The following is a 16,627-nucleotide window of genomic DNA, read 5'->3' as shown; positions in this document are numbered from 1 at the left end:
CCCAAAGTTCTCTCACTTCCACGTGCCGCCATGTCATGCACATTCACACATATGCAGATGCCCATGTGCACAGACAACACACGTGCAGAATTTTTTTTAATGTTATAAAAACTGAAAAATATTAAATTAGCTGGTTAAGTAAATCGTTATTTTTTTCCTGCAGGTGATGTCACGTTGGGAAGAATATATCAGCAAAGTGAAAAATAAAGGAAATACATTGCCAGATGTAGCTGAAGTCTCCACATTCTTCCCCTTCCATGAATATTTTGCAAATGCTCCTCAACCCATATTTAAGGGCAGATCTTATGAAGAAGACATGGAAATTGCTGAGGGGTGTTTCAGGCACATTAAGAAAATCTTTACTCAGCTTGAGGTAAGAAGTCTCAGCTTGTTTTAACATTTATTCTTTAAAGGATTTTAGTTTTTTTATTTATTTTTTGGTCTTTTTGAGACAGGGTCTACCTGTAGCCCCAGTGGTCCTGGAACTCACTATGTAGACCAGGCTGGCCTTGAACTCACAGAGATCTGCCTGCCTCTGCCTCCCGAGTGCTGGGATTAAAGGCGTGCACCACCATGCCTGGCTTAATTTATTTTTTAATGAGATAAATATTCACATACTGCAACTCGGATTGCTACTTTAAATTTTTGAAAATATTTATAGTTTTAGTTAAGAATTAAGCAAAAATTAAAATGATATATATCCCCATTATTCTGGTTTTTCTGGTCTAAGGGTATTAGTAGTTAAGAAAATAACATTTCTAGTCTGGAAAGGTGGAACAGATGTTAAGAGCCCTGGCTCCTCTTGCAGAGGACCCAAGTTCTGTTCCCAGCACCCACATGGTGGCTAAACAACTGTCTTGAACTCCAGTTCTAGGGTATCTGATGCCCTCTTCTGGCCTCCTCGGGCATTGCACAACATGGGTGCTCTCACATACATGTAGGCAAAACATAAAGTAATGTTTTCCATCAGAATTTTGTTTTGGAGGGGAAGATGCTCAAATTCACTATGTGACCACTATATGACCTTAAATTTCTGATCCTCCTGCCTCTTGAATATGGGGATTACAGATGTGTACCACCACACCTGATTTATGCATGCTAGAGCTTGAGCCCAGGGCTTTGTGCATGATCAGTAAGCACTCTGCCAACTGAGCTGCCTCAGCAGTCCTCCCTCAGGACATTTAGCCAGAGTACTCTCAGTGGGAATTTGAGACATGGAGGTTCTTAGTTCCTTGTAGCCCTTAATCAGTAGGCAACAAGTGAGATTCCTACCTTAGCCGGAAGGCCAGAACCTGGTATGAATGTGAAGTAAGAATTGTCACTACACAATGGAGATAGAGAAATTTACAAAACACTCATTTTTAGACTCAGATTCCTCAGTAAGAACATGTAGGTGTCATTCCAGGTAACAAGAGCAGGGACTCTAACCTTTTGAATCTTCAGGATATGCTTCCCTCCCATTTTCTATTTTCTGGCACATAGCTTGTGTTCAATAAATGTTGATACTTAAGAGTAGGTGCATGAATATACTGGATAATAAAATACTTATATCTGGAAATTGTATTATTATATAAACACAAAGTGAAAAGATAAAAATGCACTCAGTACATAATAGTAGCTGCTTTATCATGGGTAGAGAGAACAGTATACAGAGTACCTCACCTCCATTAGTAATGCTTAAATTATTTGGGCATGTTAAAATTAAAAAGATTTGAAGTATGAGCAATTTCAAGTTTGGTGAATCTCGATGTTGAGTATTCTGCCATACCTGTCCACCCTCTGCCGTTTATGGCTAAGCTTCAGGCTGATCTCTGGAGCTTAATGTCTCTGCATCCTATGTCAACTGACTTGGCTGAGAAGTGGGATGAGTTGAGAAGAGAGAAACCAGGGTATTTCTGTCAGTTCTCTGTGTCTTGATTTCATCTCTGTCACTCCAGTTTCTGCTAGATTCACCCACTGTGGTTCTAGCTGGTAGTATAACCCTAATCCTTGGGATTTGACAATGCCCCCTCTCCCTGTTATCCTTCCTAGTCTAGGAGTACAGTGACTTTCTTGCTGTTGCTGATCTCTAGGTTATATCATTCTCTCGTTGACTTTTCAGTCATCTGTCAGCTGTATAACCAGTTCCATGCTGTTTGAGAGAGGGACTTTGAATAATGCAGATAGCATGGTAATTGATATTTTACCCAGTGTTCTTATAATGTAAATGTTTTACGAACAAAAAGGTCCAGATTACAGCTTGAATACTAGTTATTGTTTGAACTCCAGTGGCCCCAAGTAATAAAAAAGAATTATCATTAGGTTTAGTTTATCTTTTATTGTTCATTAGAATGGGTGTCTAATATATTTATGTATTATAGTAATAATGTTTCAAGAATTGAGTCTGATAGACCAAACCATGGTTGTATACAGGAACTGTTGTTATTTTAAAGTCATCACTCACTGGCCCCAACTCCTGCAGGAATTCAGAGCCTCTGAACTGCTTCGCAGTGGACTGGACAGATCTAAATACCTTTTGGTGAAAGAAGCTAAAATCATTGCTATGACCTGCACTCACGCTGCCCTGAAACGACATGACTTGGTCAAATTAGGTTTCAAGGTAATGATGTAAATTTCAGTTCCCAGGCTCATTAGATTTTGATTTTTTTTTTTTTTCTTTTTGTAACGACTTAAGCTTTTTCCTTGGAGATTAGCTGACTTCTTATGAAAGATCTCATATATATATAATTACTTTAAAGGTCTCTTTTAAAAGTGGATGTTAATGTCACATTTATATGATTAGTGAATTTAAATCTGATTATTTAAGTCTAATTATCAGTAATTTATCCTACTAGTTAACATCAGGATCATGATTGTCTAACCAGACTATCATACTTCAGGTTTCAGATTTATTATCTCTTATTTAAAAAAAAAAAAAAATCCAAACAAGTCTAAAGCTGTGAGAGTAGTGTTTCACAGTCGTTTTCACCAGAGACTATGAACATACATCTTCACATAGCATGCATCCAGCTACTTGTCATTCCATAAATAAAAAGCCTTCCATATAAAGATACAGAATGATTGTATTTAGACTGTCAGTGAGATATTAGGATAACTTCACTGAATGGTAAAGATGAGGAAGACATGATGTTTGTGACTCATAACAGTTGAGTAATAAATTTGAATTTGCAGAGTCTTTCTCTGCAGTTCTGACTTTAGTATAAATCTGTAAACTTCCTGCACCTGGTTTATCTGTTTTTCAAATGGGGTCGTGTGTGGGTTTGAATGCAAAGGTAGCCATTCATTTGTTGATGAAATAACTGACAATTTTAAGATTTATGAGGTCACTGAAAGACAGTGCTAAATAAATTCAAGGTGATAGAATTGTTGTTATCTTAGATGATAGCTTCCTCAGCTACAAGGTAGGACAAATATCATAATTTACTAAAAGATAGTGTGAACTTATCCCAGCAGTGTGAACTTACCCTTTTGCAAATTATTCATGAGAATTTTTCATCTCAGTATTTTGTCTTGGTCCTGCCATATATGTATATATTAAATTTGATATAAATTATACCAGGTTAGTAACAAGGGGAGTCAATACAATTCATTTCTAGAATTTTTAACTTATTTTGTGTGTGGCTTTTCACACATGGTCTAAAACTGATATTGCTTATCAAATTGTAAGCATCTAAAGTTATTTAATGTGACTGAGGATAGATTTTTCATATTTTTAATTTTGATGTTTTATTTTTTCAGACTTAAAACTTTAAAGCCTGATAGACTTAAAACTTTAAAGTAAGCAGACCCCAACTGCTTTGACTAGGTCATGTTAAGGGATTTTCTTCTCTCCCCTTAAGACAACTTGGAGTTGAAACTAGAAAGTGATGCGATCCTTTGTTGTCAGTAGCTTAGGCTAGCACTAGAATGGTGACGATTACTGACTGAAGTCAGGTGCCGGCTTGGACCCGAATGGTGGTGCTGTAGAAGGCAGTACAACATACTTTGGTTGGTGTATGGGATCCAGGGTGAGACAGAAGTGGTTTATGGTAATGTGTAGGATTCATAGGGGAAATAAATTACCCCGGGGAAAGAATACCAATGAGAATGACCTCGTATGCAATTATAAATTGATTTTTACTTGTAAAGAACTAAAGTGATACAGTGACCTAAGAAATGGTATACATGTTCTCCTCATTGTAGATTTTATGTTGAGGACTTTCCTGAGGTTAAAGACATGAATTGAAGATGCAGTGACAAAAGTGATTAATCAGGCCATGAACTTCTGTTTGAATAATTTTTACATTGATGTTTTAGTCTGAAATTGCTGTGGATTTTTGATAGGTCATTTCGGTAATGGTGGCAATTGTTTGACTTCTTAGCTCTTGCTTAACAAGATTTTCTGTTCTTCAGTATGACAACATTTTAATGGAAGAGGCTGCTCAGATTCTGGAGATCGAAACCTTTATACCTCTTCTTCTGCAGGTAAGAAATAAAGATCAGAGACAGATGTTGACGAATTCTTGGGCACAACATCAGAAAGTGGCACAGCTTGGGGATGCCAGTTGTCAGTTACTCTTTTACTTTACTTCACTTAGGCATTCTATTTTCAGCCTATAAACTTCCTCTTCTCTATCCATGGATTTGTATTCCCTTTGGGAGTACTAATTAAAAATTTATGGTTTATATAAATCTAAAAATTCAGGCCTGGAGAGATGGCTCAGCGTTTATGAGCACTGACTGCTCTTGCAGAGGACCCGGGTTCGATTCCCAGCACCCACATGGCAGCTATGAACCGTCCTTAACTCCAGTTCCAGGGGAATCCGATGCCCTCTTCTGACCTCCGTAGCATTGCACAACACGGGTGCACTCACATACATGCAGGCAATACACTCATACACATAAAAAAAAATAATAAATATTTTTTTAAAAACTAATTTAATCAAGAAAATTACATCATTATACCGTTTGAAGGGAAGATGAGTTATTTTGCCATTTTTTTTTTTGTTATTAGAATTGTTCTAGAGCCGTGTCTGATGGTTCCTGAGTACATCACTTTTCTTTATTGTATGTCTAAAGTTTAGAGCCAAGAAGTGATAGTTTAAGAATGTTTCTTGCTGTACAATGTTTTCTTTAGTATTGAAAGGTTACACATAGAATGTGGAATTGCCAATGTAAGAATAGAAACTGCTCTAATTTACAGATAAATTTAATTACAAAAGTTTTTATGTATTTAGTTATCAAATCTTTCGTAAGCTATTATTTGGAACTTTGAGTATTTGTATGTGATACAGGATGTATTTTCAAGGAATGGAGGAAACAGTAAACAATTGAAGTGATAGTGTACAAAACTAGAGGTAGTATGGTTTTTACTCTCAAGACCTTTGAAAGTAGTCCTTGGCATAATTCTGATACAGGGTCTTGCCACTTCTCCTCGTGGGCATTATCTCTTTATTTATGCTTTGCCTGATGCTGACTTTAGCCTTCAAAATCTCTGCTGGTCACCCTGTTAAAGGAGGGTAATCTCATGCTTGCCTTCTCAGACCTCCCACCCACTTGACTCCCAAGTCATCCTGTAAATTTGCTAGGCTCCTTTGTGGAGCTGGTGAGGTTAGAAATTTGTAAGTTAATAAACTCATTTGATAAAGAACAGGTCTCATATGCAATAAGTTGGAAGCTAATCAGTAATATCTTAATTATAGTATTTTGAAATTTCCTCACTTGATATTTCTAGAATCCTCAGGATGGATTCAGCCGACTGAAACGATGGATTATGATTGGTGATCACCACCAGTTACCTCCAGTCATTAAGAACATGGCTTTTCAGAAGTATTCAAACATGGAGCAGTCTCTCTTTACTCGCTTTGTCAGGATTGGGGTGCCTACTGTGGACCTCGATGCTCAAGGGAGAGCCAGAGCAAGGTAAAGATGCACTCCTATTTAAGGCTATCGGTTCCATAATCCATGTATTTATGAACATCTTTTACATAAAGTTTTAGGCTTCTCTGTTATCCAGGAACATGCCCTCTGCAAATCTAAAAGCATCTTTATCGCCTCCTGTATGCAGTCTGCATTGACCAAATGAGTTGTTTTCTTCATTGAATTGAGATTAAGAGACTTAAAAGACGTCACTGCCCTCCCCCATTCATCATGCCTCCAAAAGATAGAGCATTAATATAATTTGGAAACTCAAGCAAAAATGAGCAAGAGGAAAACACAGTCATTTTTAACTTCATAAAGAATGCCAGCCCTCTCATAGTTACTCCAGTGGCCCCAGTTTTCAGACACTTTCGTGATTTTTAACGTATGCCATGACAATAGTGTTTACATCAGAAAACCCAGTAGAGCTGTCATTTTCTAATGTCTTCAATCTCCTGATCCTTGATTATTTGAAGTAAGGAGCCTAAAGTTAAAAAAAGGTGAGCCAGCAGGGTATCGTGCCAATTAGAGGAGCATAGATAGTTCCTTATAAACCTCCTCTATCTATTAGAAAGGGTTGAGCCTTGCTAATCCTTCCTGCTTGGGGGGATTTGTCTTGGAACAGCTTGTGCAACCTCTACAACTGGAGATATAAGAATCTAGGAAATTTACCCCATGTGCAACTTTTGCCGGAGTTTAGTACAGCCAATGCCGGTCTGCTGTATGACTTCCAGCTCATCAATGTGGAAGATTTTCAGGGAGTAGGAGAGTCTGAACCCAATCCTTACTTTTATCAGGTAAGAAAACACATGAAGCTTTCAAGTTTATCTTGCATTTGCCTAGTTACAATGTTATGTAATTCAGCAACACTGAGCCATTTGGCTAGCTACTGAACAGAAGTTGGAGCTTCACCTCACAACACAGAAAAATCCATTTCAGATGGATCATAGGTACACTAAAAAAGTGTAACTTACTAGAAAGTACTAGAAGCAAGTATTGACAAATGTGTAGTGATGTGATAAGAAGGATCTTCCTTATCGTGCTAAAATGAAAAGAAATTTTGATTGAGTTAAGAAAAATAATAAATACACAAATAAAAATAATGGGTTAAGAATTCTGATTAAACTATAGGGAACCAAGTTGCTTTTAAAAACGCTAGCAGTAAAATGCAATAAAGGTAAAGATATGCATTTCACATTTAAAAAGTTAGTAAATTCATTGCAGTTATAAACCACTAAATCAGGCTGGCTTGGTGTTGCAGTAGATGTGGGGAGTATGGACTGGACTCCTGTCCTTCACAGTTCTAGAAGGAAAATAATTTGGTGAATAAATTGTGTATTAAAGGCACTATTCTTCTAGGAATTTATTTTTTTTAAAGTAATTGAATGAGTTTATGAAGACATAGCTAAAATATTTATGACTACAAATTATTTTATAAATAATTTAAATATCAGAGTATTTAAATTTATCCTATCTATAAGAAATAATGAAAAGTCAATAAGTGGAATAAAATATCTACTAATAACAGGGGAAAATGCCCATGCTGTGTTAAAAGAAATAAGTCTCAGAGTGTATCTGTGGCATGTCACTTGTAAAATGAAGCTGCAAAGCACACATGCAGAAAAATACATGCCCAGACCATCTATACAGAAAAATCTGCCAATATGGGCACCAAAACTCATTGACTTCTTGATTAAAGTTTTATTACAGAGAAGTTACAGCCAATATGTGTTATATAAATCAAGGATGTTGCATTATAATGGAAAGCATCGTATATCACTGACTTAAATGTGTATATAGATATAACTCATAAACATACTACTTTCCCTACAATTACTATATTATGTCAAGTTACTCTGTTTATAAACTTATAGCCTAGGAACAAATGTAACCTTTAAATGATAACTCTAAAAATTTTAAACTCATACTCAAATTAGAAATAAGTTTCCTGATACCCATCTTTGAAGGTGTTCTACTGATGGTATCATTACATACTGGTTTGGAATCATTACCTGAGCCTCCCTAGAGTATTGATCTGAAACATTATTATCCACTGGACGAGTTTTCAGAATACCAAGAAATAAGAATATTTCCAAATGATGATTGCTATTATTAAGTATATTTCTCATGCATTGAAAACATTATCTCCCAAAATAAGATCAATGTGCCCTTAAACAATACATTCAAAGAATTAGTGTCTGAGGTAAGAATAGATGGAGAAAGGAATAAAAGTCTGAAGCAACCTTGACTTAATTTGACCCAGGTTCTAAAATGTTTATGAAAATAATACTTTATATCTGACTTTTAGTCACAGCACTAAATGGAGCAGTGTTCATATCTCACATGGGTAAAGAAATGGATTCTGTTTGTTGAGAACTTAGTACATTAATCTTGCTAAAAATACCTGAATCCTAAAAAACTGAATTTCAGCCTTAGCCTTTATTATGGTCATTTCCATGGGCCCTAATTTGTTCTTTTATCTGTATGAGAGCTGATCCTTAAATAAATGTGTTTTGATACCAATATAGAAAATGAGATTATACAGTCATATGGCTTCTTTTCTCTCCTGTCTTCCAAAGAACTAGAAAATTTAAATGAAAAGTGATAATTCAGGCTGTCACCAAGAACCTGGATATAAATGGTGTCTCTGAAGTTCTTCCAGTAATTTTCCTCCTGCCTTTGCCTGAAATCTGGCTTCTTACTTCATGTTTTGTTTTTCATGGTGTGTTTATGCTCTTGTTTTCTCTTCCTCTCATCTGTTGCTTGAGTTTAGTCTCCAGTGAACTGGATTAAGTAGCTTTGCGTATGATTCCTCACTTTGAAGTTCAATAAAACCCTTGCTTTTAAGCTCCTTCTCACTCATCTTTAACCAAATCTCAAGTTTAACAGCAAGCTAGACTGTCCAGTTTAAGAGCACATCATCTCACCAAGTGAGACAGCAAAACCAAAACACATGCGAACATGAGGAAACATGAGAAATAGAGAAACAGTGCAAAAGTTGACAGTCAGGTGTGATTCTGCTAGATACATGCAGTTACAGTGATTTTGTACAGGCTTCATGGATAATTTACCCCTTTATGTTAATACTTCTTTTCCTAACTGCAATTGCAATACATTACGTAGAATATTATTGGTCTATATCATAATTTTTGTGATCCTGAGACTATTATACTTTTAATTTGGCGACTTTATGTTAGGACTATACCCAGTGTTGCAAATGTTAAGGTTTTATCAGCATTAGCCTAGAATAAGGTTATCCCTCAATTTTTTTGAAAATATTCCCTTATCCAGGTTATTAACTTTTCAGTTAAGATATGCTTAAGGTAGATAGGTAGGTAGGTAGATAGGCAAGCAGACAGACAGACCAGTGTCTTTACGAAGTTGAAACAAAAAGAAATTAATGCACAATCTGACTGTGTTACAGAACCTTGGAGAGGCAGAATACGTAGTAGCGCTTTTCATGTATATGTGCTTGCTTGGCTACCCTGCGGACAGGATCAGTATTCTAACAACATACAATGGACAAAAGCACCTCATTCGGGACATCATCAATAGACGATGTGGGAACAATCCATTGATCGGAAGGCCAAATAAGGTAATTTTATGAACGTAATGTGTTTTCTTATTCAGTCATCATTTTGGAAAGAAGGGAAGGTTTATATTATGAGTTACTTGTGTTGCTCCGCTTCGACTCATAGACAAGCCTTCCACACAGTCAGGATGGCGACAGAATTTCCGTGTATAATATAAATGCTTTCTCATCATTAATCGTCAGAGAAATGTAAATCATAACATGATAAGGGAACAGAGAATGAAGTTCAGTCTGTAGAGTACCTAGCATGCATGAAGCCCTGGGTTTGCTCCTCAGCATTACATAAACTTGGCATTGTGGTGCATGCCTGTAATCCCAACAGTGAATGGGTAGAGACAGGAGGATCAGAAGCTCAAGGCCATCTTTGAGATAGCCTGGGCTATATGAGACCCTGTATCCAAAAACAAAACAAAACAAACAATACAATTAAGATGCTGTACACATCAACAGAATGGGTAAAATTGTAAAGGTTGACAGTATATCAAGTATTGACACAGATTGTAGATGGGGGACAACTGGAATTCAGGCAGTGGGATGTCATGTACTTGAATATTCAGTGCAAGTAAAGGAAAGCCAGTGCCCGTGAATAGGTGCATGTATTAATGAAAGTCTGGCTGCTTAGCACTGGAGAGAAGGAGCCTCTGTGTATGAGTTGAAAAATCTCAACAGAGTCATGCTGAGTGAATGAAACTGGATATAAGTCTTTATAAGTCCACTTTTGTGGTATTCCAGAACTGGCAGAAAATGATCTATAGCGACAGAAAATAGACTGGTGATTGCCTTGGTCTGGGAAGTTGCCAATTTGACTACAATGGGCCTGAGGTGACAGAAATTGTGGGGGGTTACACAGGAGTATCTGTTGTCAAATTCATCAGATTGCATCAGATTAAAATGAGAGCATTGTATTGTATATAAATTATACCTCTCTGACAAAGTGTTTTGTAGACTTCTAAAAGTAGAGGGACCATAAATTATGATTTATGTAGGGTAAGTAGTAAAGTGTTGAATTAATAGAAAAGACTTAAAATTGGTAACTAAAATTTTGCCAAACCTCCCTCCCTATTCATACATATATTTTCCAACTGAACAAAAAATGCTGTGAAGACTTTTTCCCTTTGACAGAAATGCTGTGGGCAAATGCTCAGGACATGTGTTGAATAGTAAGTGAGCATACTAAGCTGTATTTTTGGATATTAAACTGGAATACCAGTTAATATGCTGGACATAGTCCTCCCTGCCTTCATGAAGCTTGGCAGCCCAGCAGGAGAAGACTGAATTTCAAAACAGTTCTTTATTAGCAAAGTAAAGCCAAGTGCTATTAATGTGAATAACATGAAAACATGGTTTGGTGTGGTTTCTGTGGTTTAATATTGTCCATTAACTTGTGGTGGTTGCAATTCCAAGCATATAATTATGGGTTTGGGGGTTTGTTTGTTTGTTTGTTTTTGAGATTATTTTAAAGGTAAAATGTTTGTTTTCTAGCACATCATTTAAATAATGACTTACTATGCTTTTGAAAACATAACTTATCTTTTGTTTTTACCTTCCTAGGTGACAACTGTGGATAGATTTCAAGGTCAACAGAATGATTATATCCTTCTTTCTCTAGTACGAACGAGGGCTGTGGGCCATTTGAGGTGTGTAGGATAGAAGCTTTCATAGTATTATTAACTATTTTAGTGTTGAGCTTTGGTGACAAAGTAGTTCTAAAATTTTTGTTTAAATTATAATCATTACAATTATTATGTCAGCTTGTATTGCTTTTTGTCAGAATGTAACATTAGATTCCTTATGTATTTTATCAGTTATTACTATACTGAATGTTTTACTCTTAAATGCTGTTGTAATCTTAGCTTTTCTGTTCTTCAGTTACATTCAGAGAGTGCTTTTCAGCATAAAATCTTATGAGTCTGTCTTATATTTGTTAGAAACAGTATCAGAAATCCAGGGAGTTAAAGCAGTGAGTGACCTCTCTAGAGCATACTTCATTGCATCAGACTTCTGGTTTCCTCTGGTACAGCAGTGTGTGCTCTCCCCAGAGCACACTCTCCATTGCCTAAGGGTTCCAGTTTTCTCTGTACACAATCTTTCGGCTTCAGTATTAGGGGATAAAGGAGCCATTTGCTCTCCCAGGATTAAGAATTGTCAAAACAATCTATTTTTATCATTTTTGTGATATATTTATGTGCTAGAGATTTATGGGAATAATATCTTATTATAAAGCAGCCATTTGGTTTTATATAAATCTTCATCTCATATAACTTACTAGCAAAAGTATTAGGAGAGTTAAGTTCAGTGTATTAATTTATCTGGAGATATAAAAAGGAAATTCTCTAAGTTCTCATAAATTGTCATTAAATTCAGCTCTCTTTAGAGCTTAACACAGTTACCAGCTTCTATTAGACTGGTAACTTTTATGTAAGAGTAAGCAAAGACACAATGTTTTAAGAAATTATTACCCAATGATAGGATTCTAAAATAGCTTATTTTTACAGTTATTGCAGTGTCAAGCATGTAGTTAAAGTCTTTCCTAAAATAAACAGTTCCTTTTCCTCACTGACATTTGTAACTGCTGTCTGAACTGGCCATCATGATTTATATAAGATCTCTCAACTTAAAGTATGAACATGTGAATATGAACATGTGACTACTTTAATGTTCTTCCTTCTCCCTTCTTCTTAAGTTTTAGTACTTTGCCTTTTTTAAATCCTATGACTTGAGTTCTCTACTGATCTTTACCTGATTTCTCTAAAACATTGAAACGGTTATGAATAAAGGGCCTAAAGAGAACCAGATTTCAATATTGCCTTGCATATCCAAATTTTCTAAGTAAAAATACCTTTATCCAAATAAATTAATCTTTGTGTGTGCCAACCTTTCCTTCGTCAAGTCAGTTAGTGAATCGTGTTCTTAGTAGATGACCATTCTTTTAGCAAATATTTTCAGATCCGCCTATTGTTCAGTAGTGTGCTAGTTTCTTGATATATAGAAATAAGATTAACATTCATGATTCCTGCCCTTGTGGAGTTTAGAGCTTGGTGGGGGGACACATTGAAATAACCTGGGAAGATATCTTTATCTGGAGATGGCATTTGTAAAAGCCGGTGGGGCACTGCAGTACCAAAGGATGGGGAAAGTGTTCTCTCAAGGGGACAGGGCAGCAGCTACTACAACAGTGCTGTGTCTTCTCATATCTACAGATAGAGCTTCTGGATGTGGAGGGGAGAAGGAACACAGATATAGTGGTCTTCAAACCACAATTGAAATCACTTCCTCCCTCCACCACTCCTTTTTCCCTAGACAGTGTTTACAATTTCTTTATATTTCTGGGTAAGAACTCATGTGAAGTAATTGTAGCACTGGGCATTAGCTCCCAGTGTTGGAATCCCTGTGCAGAACAGACACCTTAGGAATCTAGGAAAATGTGAAGAAAATCAAAAAGAGTTATTATTTTAAGTATAAAACAAAGTGGTAAATTTTTCCAAGAAGGATAATTTGATCTTGCCAGAGCCTGGGAATTTGATAAACAGAGAAGTGAAAGAAGGGTTGGCGATTGGCTTGGTGATGCAATAATTTGGTGACTGTCACCTGAACTGCCATGATACTGGTAGTTTACAAGGCCCTTTTAGATTGGTGCATTTGTGATCTCTCGATCTCTCTCTGTCTCTCTCTCTCACACACACACACACAGTCATCAGTAAAGCAGTGGTTTACTAGACACATGCATTAATTTGCTGTATGGTTACTAACTTTTTATTTGCTATGGCTTAGCTGTGCTGTTTAGTGAAATATGTAAAACAAGGGGGAAATGGGCTGCATAAATGTGTTATTAATCTTAAAGTATGCGAAATTTTTCCCCAAAGGGATGTCCGTCGCTTGGTGGTAGCCATGTCGAGAGCCAGGCTTGGCCTGTACATCTTCGCTAGAGTATCCCTGTTCCAAAATTGTTTTGAACTGACTCCTGCTTTCAGCCAGCTTACTGCCCGCCCGCTGCATTTACATATCATTCCAACAGAGCCCTTCCCAACCTCTAGAAAGGTAAGTCTTCTTTCCCCTTTTATGGAGCAGCAGTCCAGGAGGGCAACAGTAGAATTCTCTTACAGTTGACTACTTTAGCAAGGAACATCTAATTGCTGACATGAAATGCTCCTTACACTAAGGAACTGAATTTTCTAAGTAAAACTGCTAGTATCAACTAACATTTATTGAGTACCTACCACATCTTAGGCCATCAGCTCTGTACATAAGTTATCTCATTTCATCCCCACCAGCAGACCTGCTCAGTAGGCTTTTCTTATTAGCCTAAGTTTGCATATAGGGAAACTGAGGATAAAAGAAGTTAAATAGTTTGCCATGCATCTGGTAGGTAGAGGAGCCAAGACTGGAAAACACAGGCAGTCTGACTCCAGAGTCCATGTTCTAATCACTGTACTGTACCTCCTCTCTTCAGCTTTTCAGAGTCATATAGTATGGTTCTTAGGAAACTCTCATTCCGGGGAGATGGGAAAGGAGAACACATACACCTTTGTAAAAAACACACAGTGCCACTTGCTCGTACCCTTTTCCTCCCCTTTCTCACTACTCTTCCCCTGTGGGTTCCTTTCCTTTCCCCGGTTCCCTTCCTACTTCTCTAGGATAAACTAAATTGCAGTTTATTCTTACATCCCTTTCATACAAAGGCACAGACTTGATTACTTTCCTACTGTTACTTTATTTTCTCATAGCATACTGACTTTGAAGTTTGCTTTTTTCATTTAATTACGTGTCCCAGAGATCCATTAGGTTTTAAATAGAATTGTTTTAAATGTTCATGGTTTATTTCTATCCTCTGCCCCTGTAAAACAAACTCCTATGTATTTGTTTTATAACGATGTTAAGTACTTTTGTTTAAGGGCAATTTTAACCCGTTTCTTGTTTGGGTTCTGTTTTGTTTTTTATTTTCAAGAGGTGCTGCTATGGAAAAATAGGAGAAAAGGGATGGGATGGTTGTGGGGTGGGCCACCAAAAGTCTTGAGCGCCACGCTCTACAGTCCTGCAGTCTGCTTCCCATCTTGCAAAGGCTCTTTGTTACATGCTTATTCACTGTAAGGGAGAATCTTTTTTCTTGATAGATTTCTAAAGTGTAAGACTTCGTATTTTATTGATGACTACAAATAGGAGAGTTGTTAATCTTCTGAGGTGGTTTATGGAAAAATGCAAATTGTGTTTTCTTCATTTGCTTCACTGGTTTTAAACTGATCGAGCAGTCTTTCTTAGAAACTACTTAAAAGACTCCCCATTCTACTCCTCAGTTAGACCTACAGACTAACTCTGAGGGTGCTACAACTGTGGTGTCTGCACTGTGAGTGTCTCAGATCCTGACAGATGCTACAGAGCTAAAAAATGAGAACCTGAGTGTTACTTCCATGGCTGATAATCTACATGTTTAACAATAATGAATGTTAACTTCATGTGTTTAACAGAAACATAAGTGGGAAAAGCAGTTTTAGTGTTTTCGTTCTGCATTACCTGTGGACTCCCTTTCAAGTCATTCAGGAATGGGAACTGCTACTGTAGACCACATTGATTTATTTCCTCTGTTCATGTGATTCTCTTATTAATTTGACATTAACTAATGTTAGCATGCCGAAACCCTTGTTTCATTTACCAACCCAAAGTTGTGTTAAGCCTAGTGACTCTTAACTCTGGTTTTCTGAATTTACATGAAGTGTTCCTTGGACCCTCGCATTTGGACCCATGTCCTGTCCCCTAACTGCTTATTACCAGATTGAGAAATGCGCTAATAATGAAATGATAGTTTCTGGGTCTTTTTCAGTAGGTGCTTCATTCTCCTTTTGCCTTCCTCTAGAATGGAGAAAGACCCCCACATGAAGTACAGATAATAAAGAATATGCCCCAGATGGCAAACTTCGTGTACAACATGTACATGCATTTGATACAGACTACCCACCACTATCATCAGGTGAGTTTGCTCAAATTCTCTCATTTTTCTGGCTGCTAAAGAATCTCTTTCGCAAAGTGAATCTTAAATCTAATCAGGGTCTACAGGATGCTGTCGTGCGGCATTCATAATTGTCTTCATGTAGACATAAATGGCATGCAGTGAAGTACACACACTTAAAATGCACACTTGAGTACATTTGGTACATACCATGTATGTGTGCCCGTGAAGCTGTAACCCCAGTGTAAATAAGATAATGTACATGTATGTGTAGGTCTGATCCAGTGTCCCAGAGGTTCCTTATGTTGCTCTGTAATCCTCTTCTTGTCCTTCATCGGTCCCCTGTACCCCTTCTTGAAGCCAACGAGAATGTGCTTTCTGCCATCGTGGACTAGTCTCTCATTTGCTGGGTATTTACACAAAAGCAGGAATGCAATATGCATTCTTTGTTTTTTCTGTCTACTGCTACTCCACCTAATTTTTTAGGTGATTCATGTTCTTTGAGTGGCCCCTTCATTTTGCCCATTTACTTGTTGACAGACATTCTGATTGTTTGCATTGTGGGATATTACAAAGAAAGCTGCAGTTATAACTTGGAGTTGAATGGCTGGAAAGTCTGTTACGGGCATGTTTTACAAAGTAGTTTTCTTACTTGATATTCTCTCCAGTCCCATGAGAGAGTGGCCACTCTTGATGTGGTAAACATTTTTTAAATTATTTATTTATTAACCATATACTTAGAAAAAGCATTACATTACAGCAGCATTGACATATTCAATAACAATTTTCTGAGCTAAGATGCATCTCTTTCAAAATTGGCTCTAAATTTTTAGGCTTACAGTTGAATTATTACAGTTATACAATATTGTACTCAGTATAAACCTTATAAGACCTTTAAAAAAGATCGCATTTTAACCTTTAAAAAAGATTTCCTTTCATTATTAAAATACACAGTTTTATACAGAAAAATTCATTTTTAATGCAATTGACATTAAGATGTTTGCACATGCATTTCTAATCTCTATATATCAGATTATTACTAGTCAAAGTTGGTTACTTTCTGAGCTCCTTGGCATCTGAGCATGGATATAAAGTCATCAGGTAGATTTCAATGGTAATGTTTTTTCACATCTACTAATTACTATTTTTATCATTGTTAGAATTTTTAAAAACTACATGATTCGAAGAAGCATTTC

At 36.7% G+C, this 16,627-nt stretch overlaps 1 protein-coding gene across 1 annotated transcript in view; it reads left to right on the top strand.

Annotated features, from left to right (window-relative positions):
- The window catches only part of Aqr (aquarius intron-binding spliceosomal factor), a 93,771-nt gene that overhangs the window by 66,047 nt on the left and 11,097 nt on the right, over positions 1–16,627 (top strand). Inside the window, exons 26-34 of the mRNA XM_008841163.3 lie at positions 164–373; positions 2,462–2,599; positions 4,393–4,464; positions 5,714–5,901; positions 6,524–6,695; positions 9,323–9,493; positions 11,042–11,127; positions 13,354–13,528; positions 15,339–15,452. Coding sequence (XP_008839385.1) covers positions 164–373; positions 2,462–2,599; positions 4,393–4,464; positions 5,714–5,901; positions 6,524–6,695; positions 9,323–9,493; positions 11,042–11,127; positions 13,354–13,528; positions 15,339–15,452 — 1,326 coding nt within the window. The remainder of the gene's footprint in view (positions 1–163; positions 374–2,461; positions 2,600–4,392; positions 4,465–5,713; positions 5,902–6,523; positions 6,696–9,322; positions 9,494–11,041; positions 11,128–13,353; positions 13,529–15,338; positions 15,453–16,627) is intronic.

This window comes from Nannospalax galili, unplaced genomic scaffold (assembly GCF_000622305.1).
Source record: "Nannospalax galili isolate Female #2095 unplaced genomic scaffold, S.galili_v1.0 scaffold999, whole genome shotgun sequence".
Taxonomy (NCBI): Eukaryota; Metazoa; Chordata; class Mammalia; order Rodentia; family Spalacidae; genus Nannospalax; species Nannospalax galili.
The sequence above is the reverse complement of the archived record's forward strand: the minus strand, read 5'-3'. Positions and strand labels throughout refer to the sequence as shown.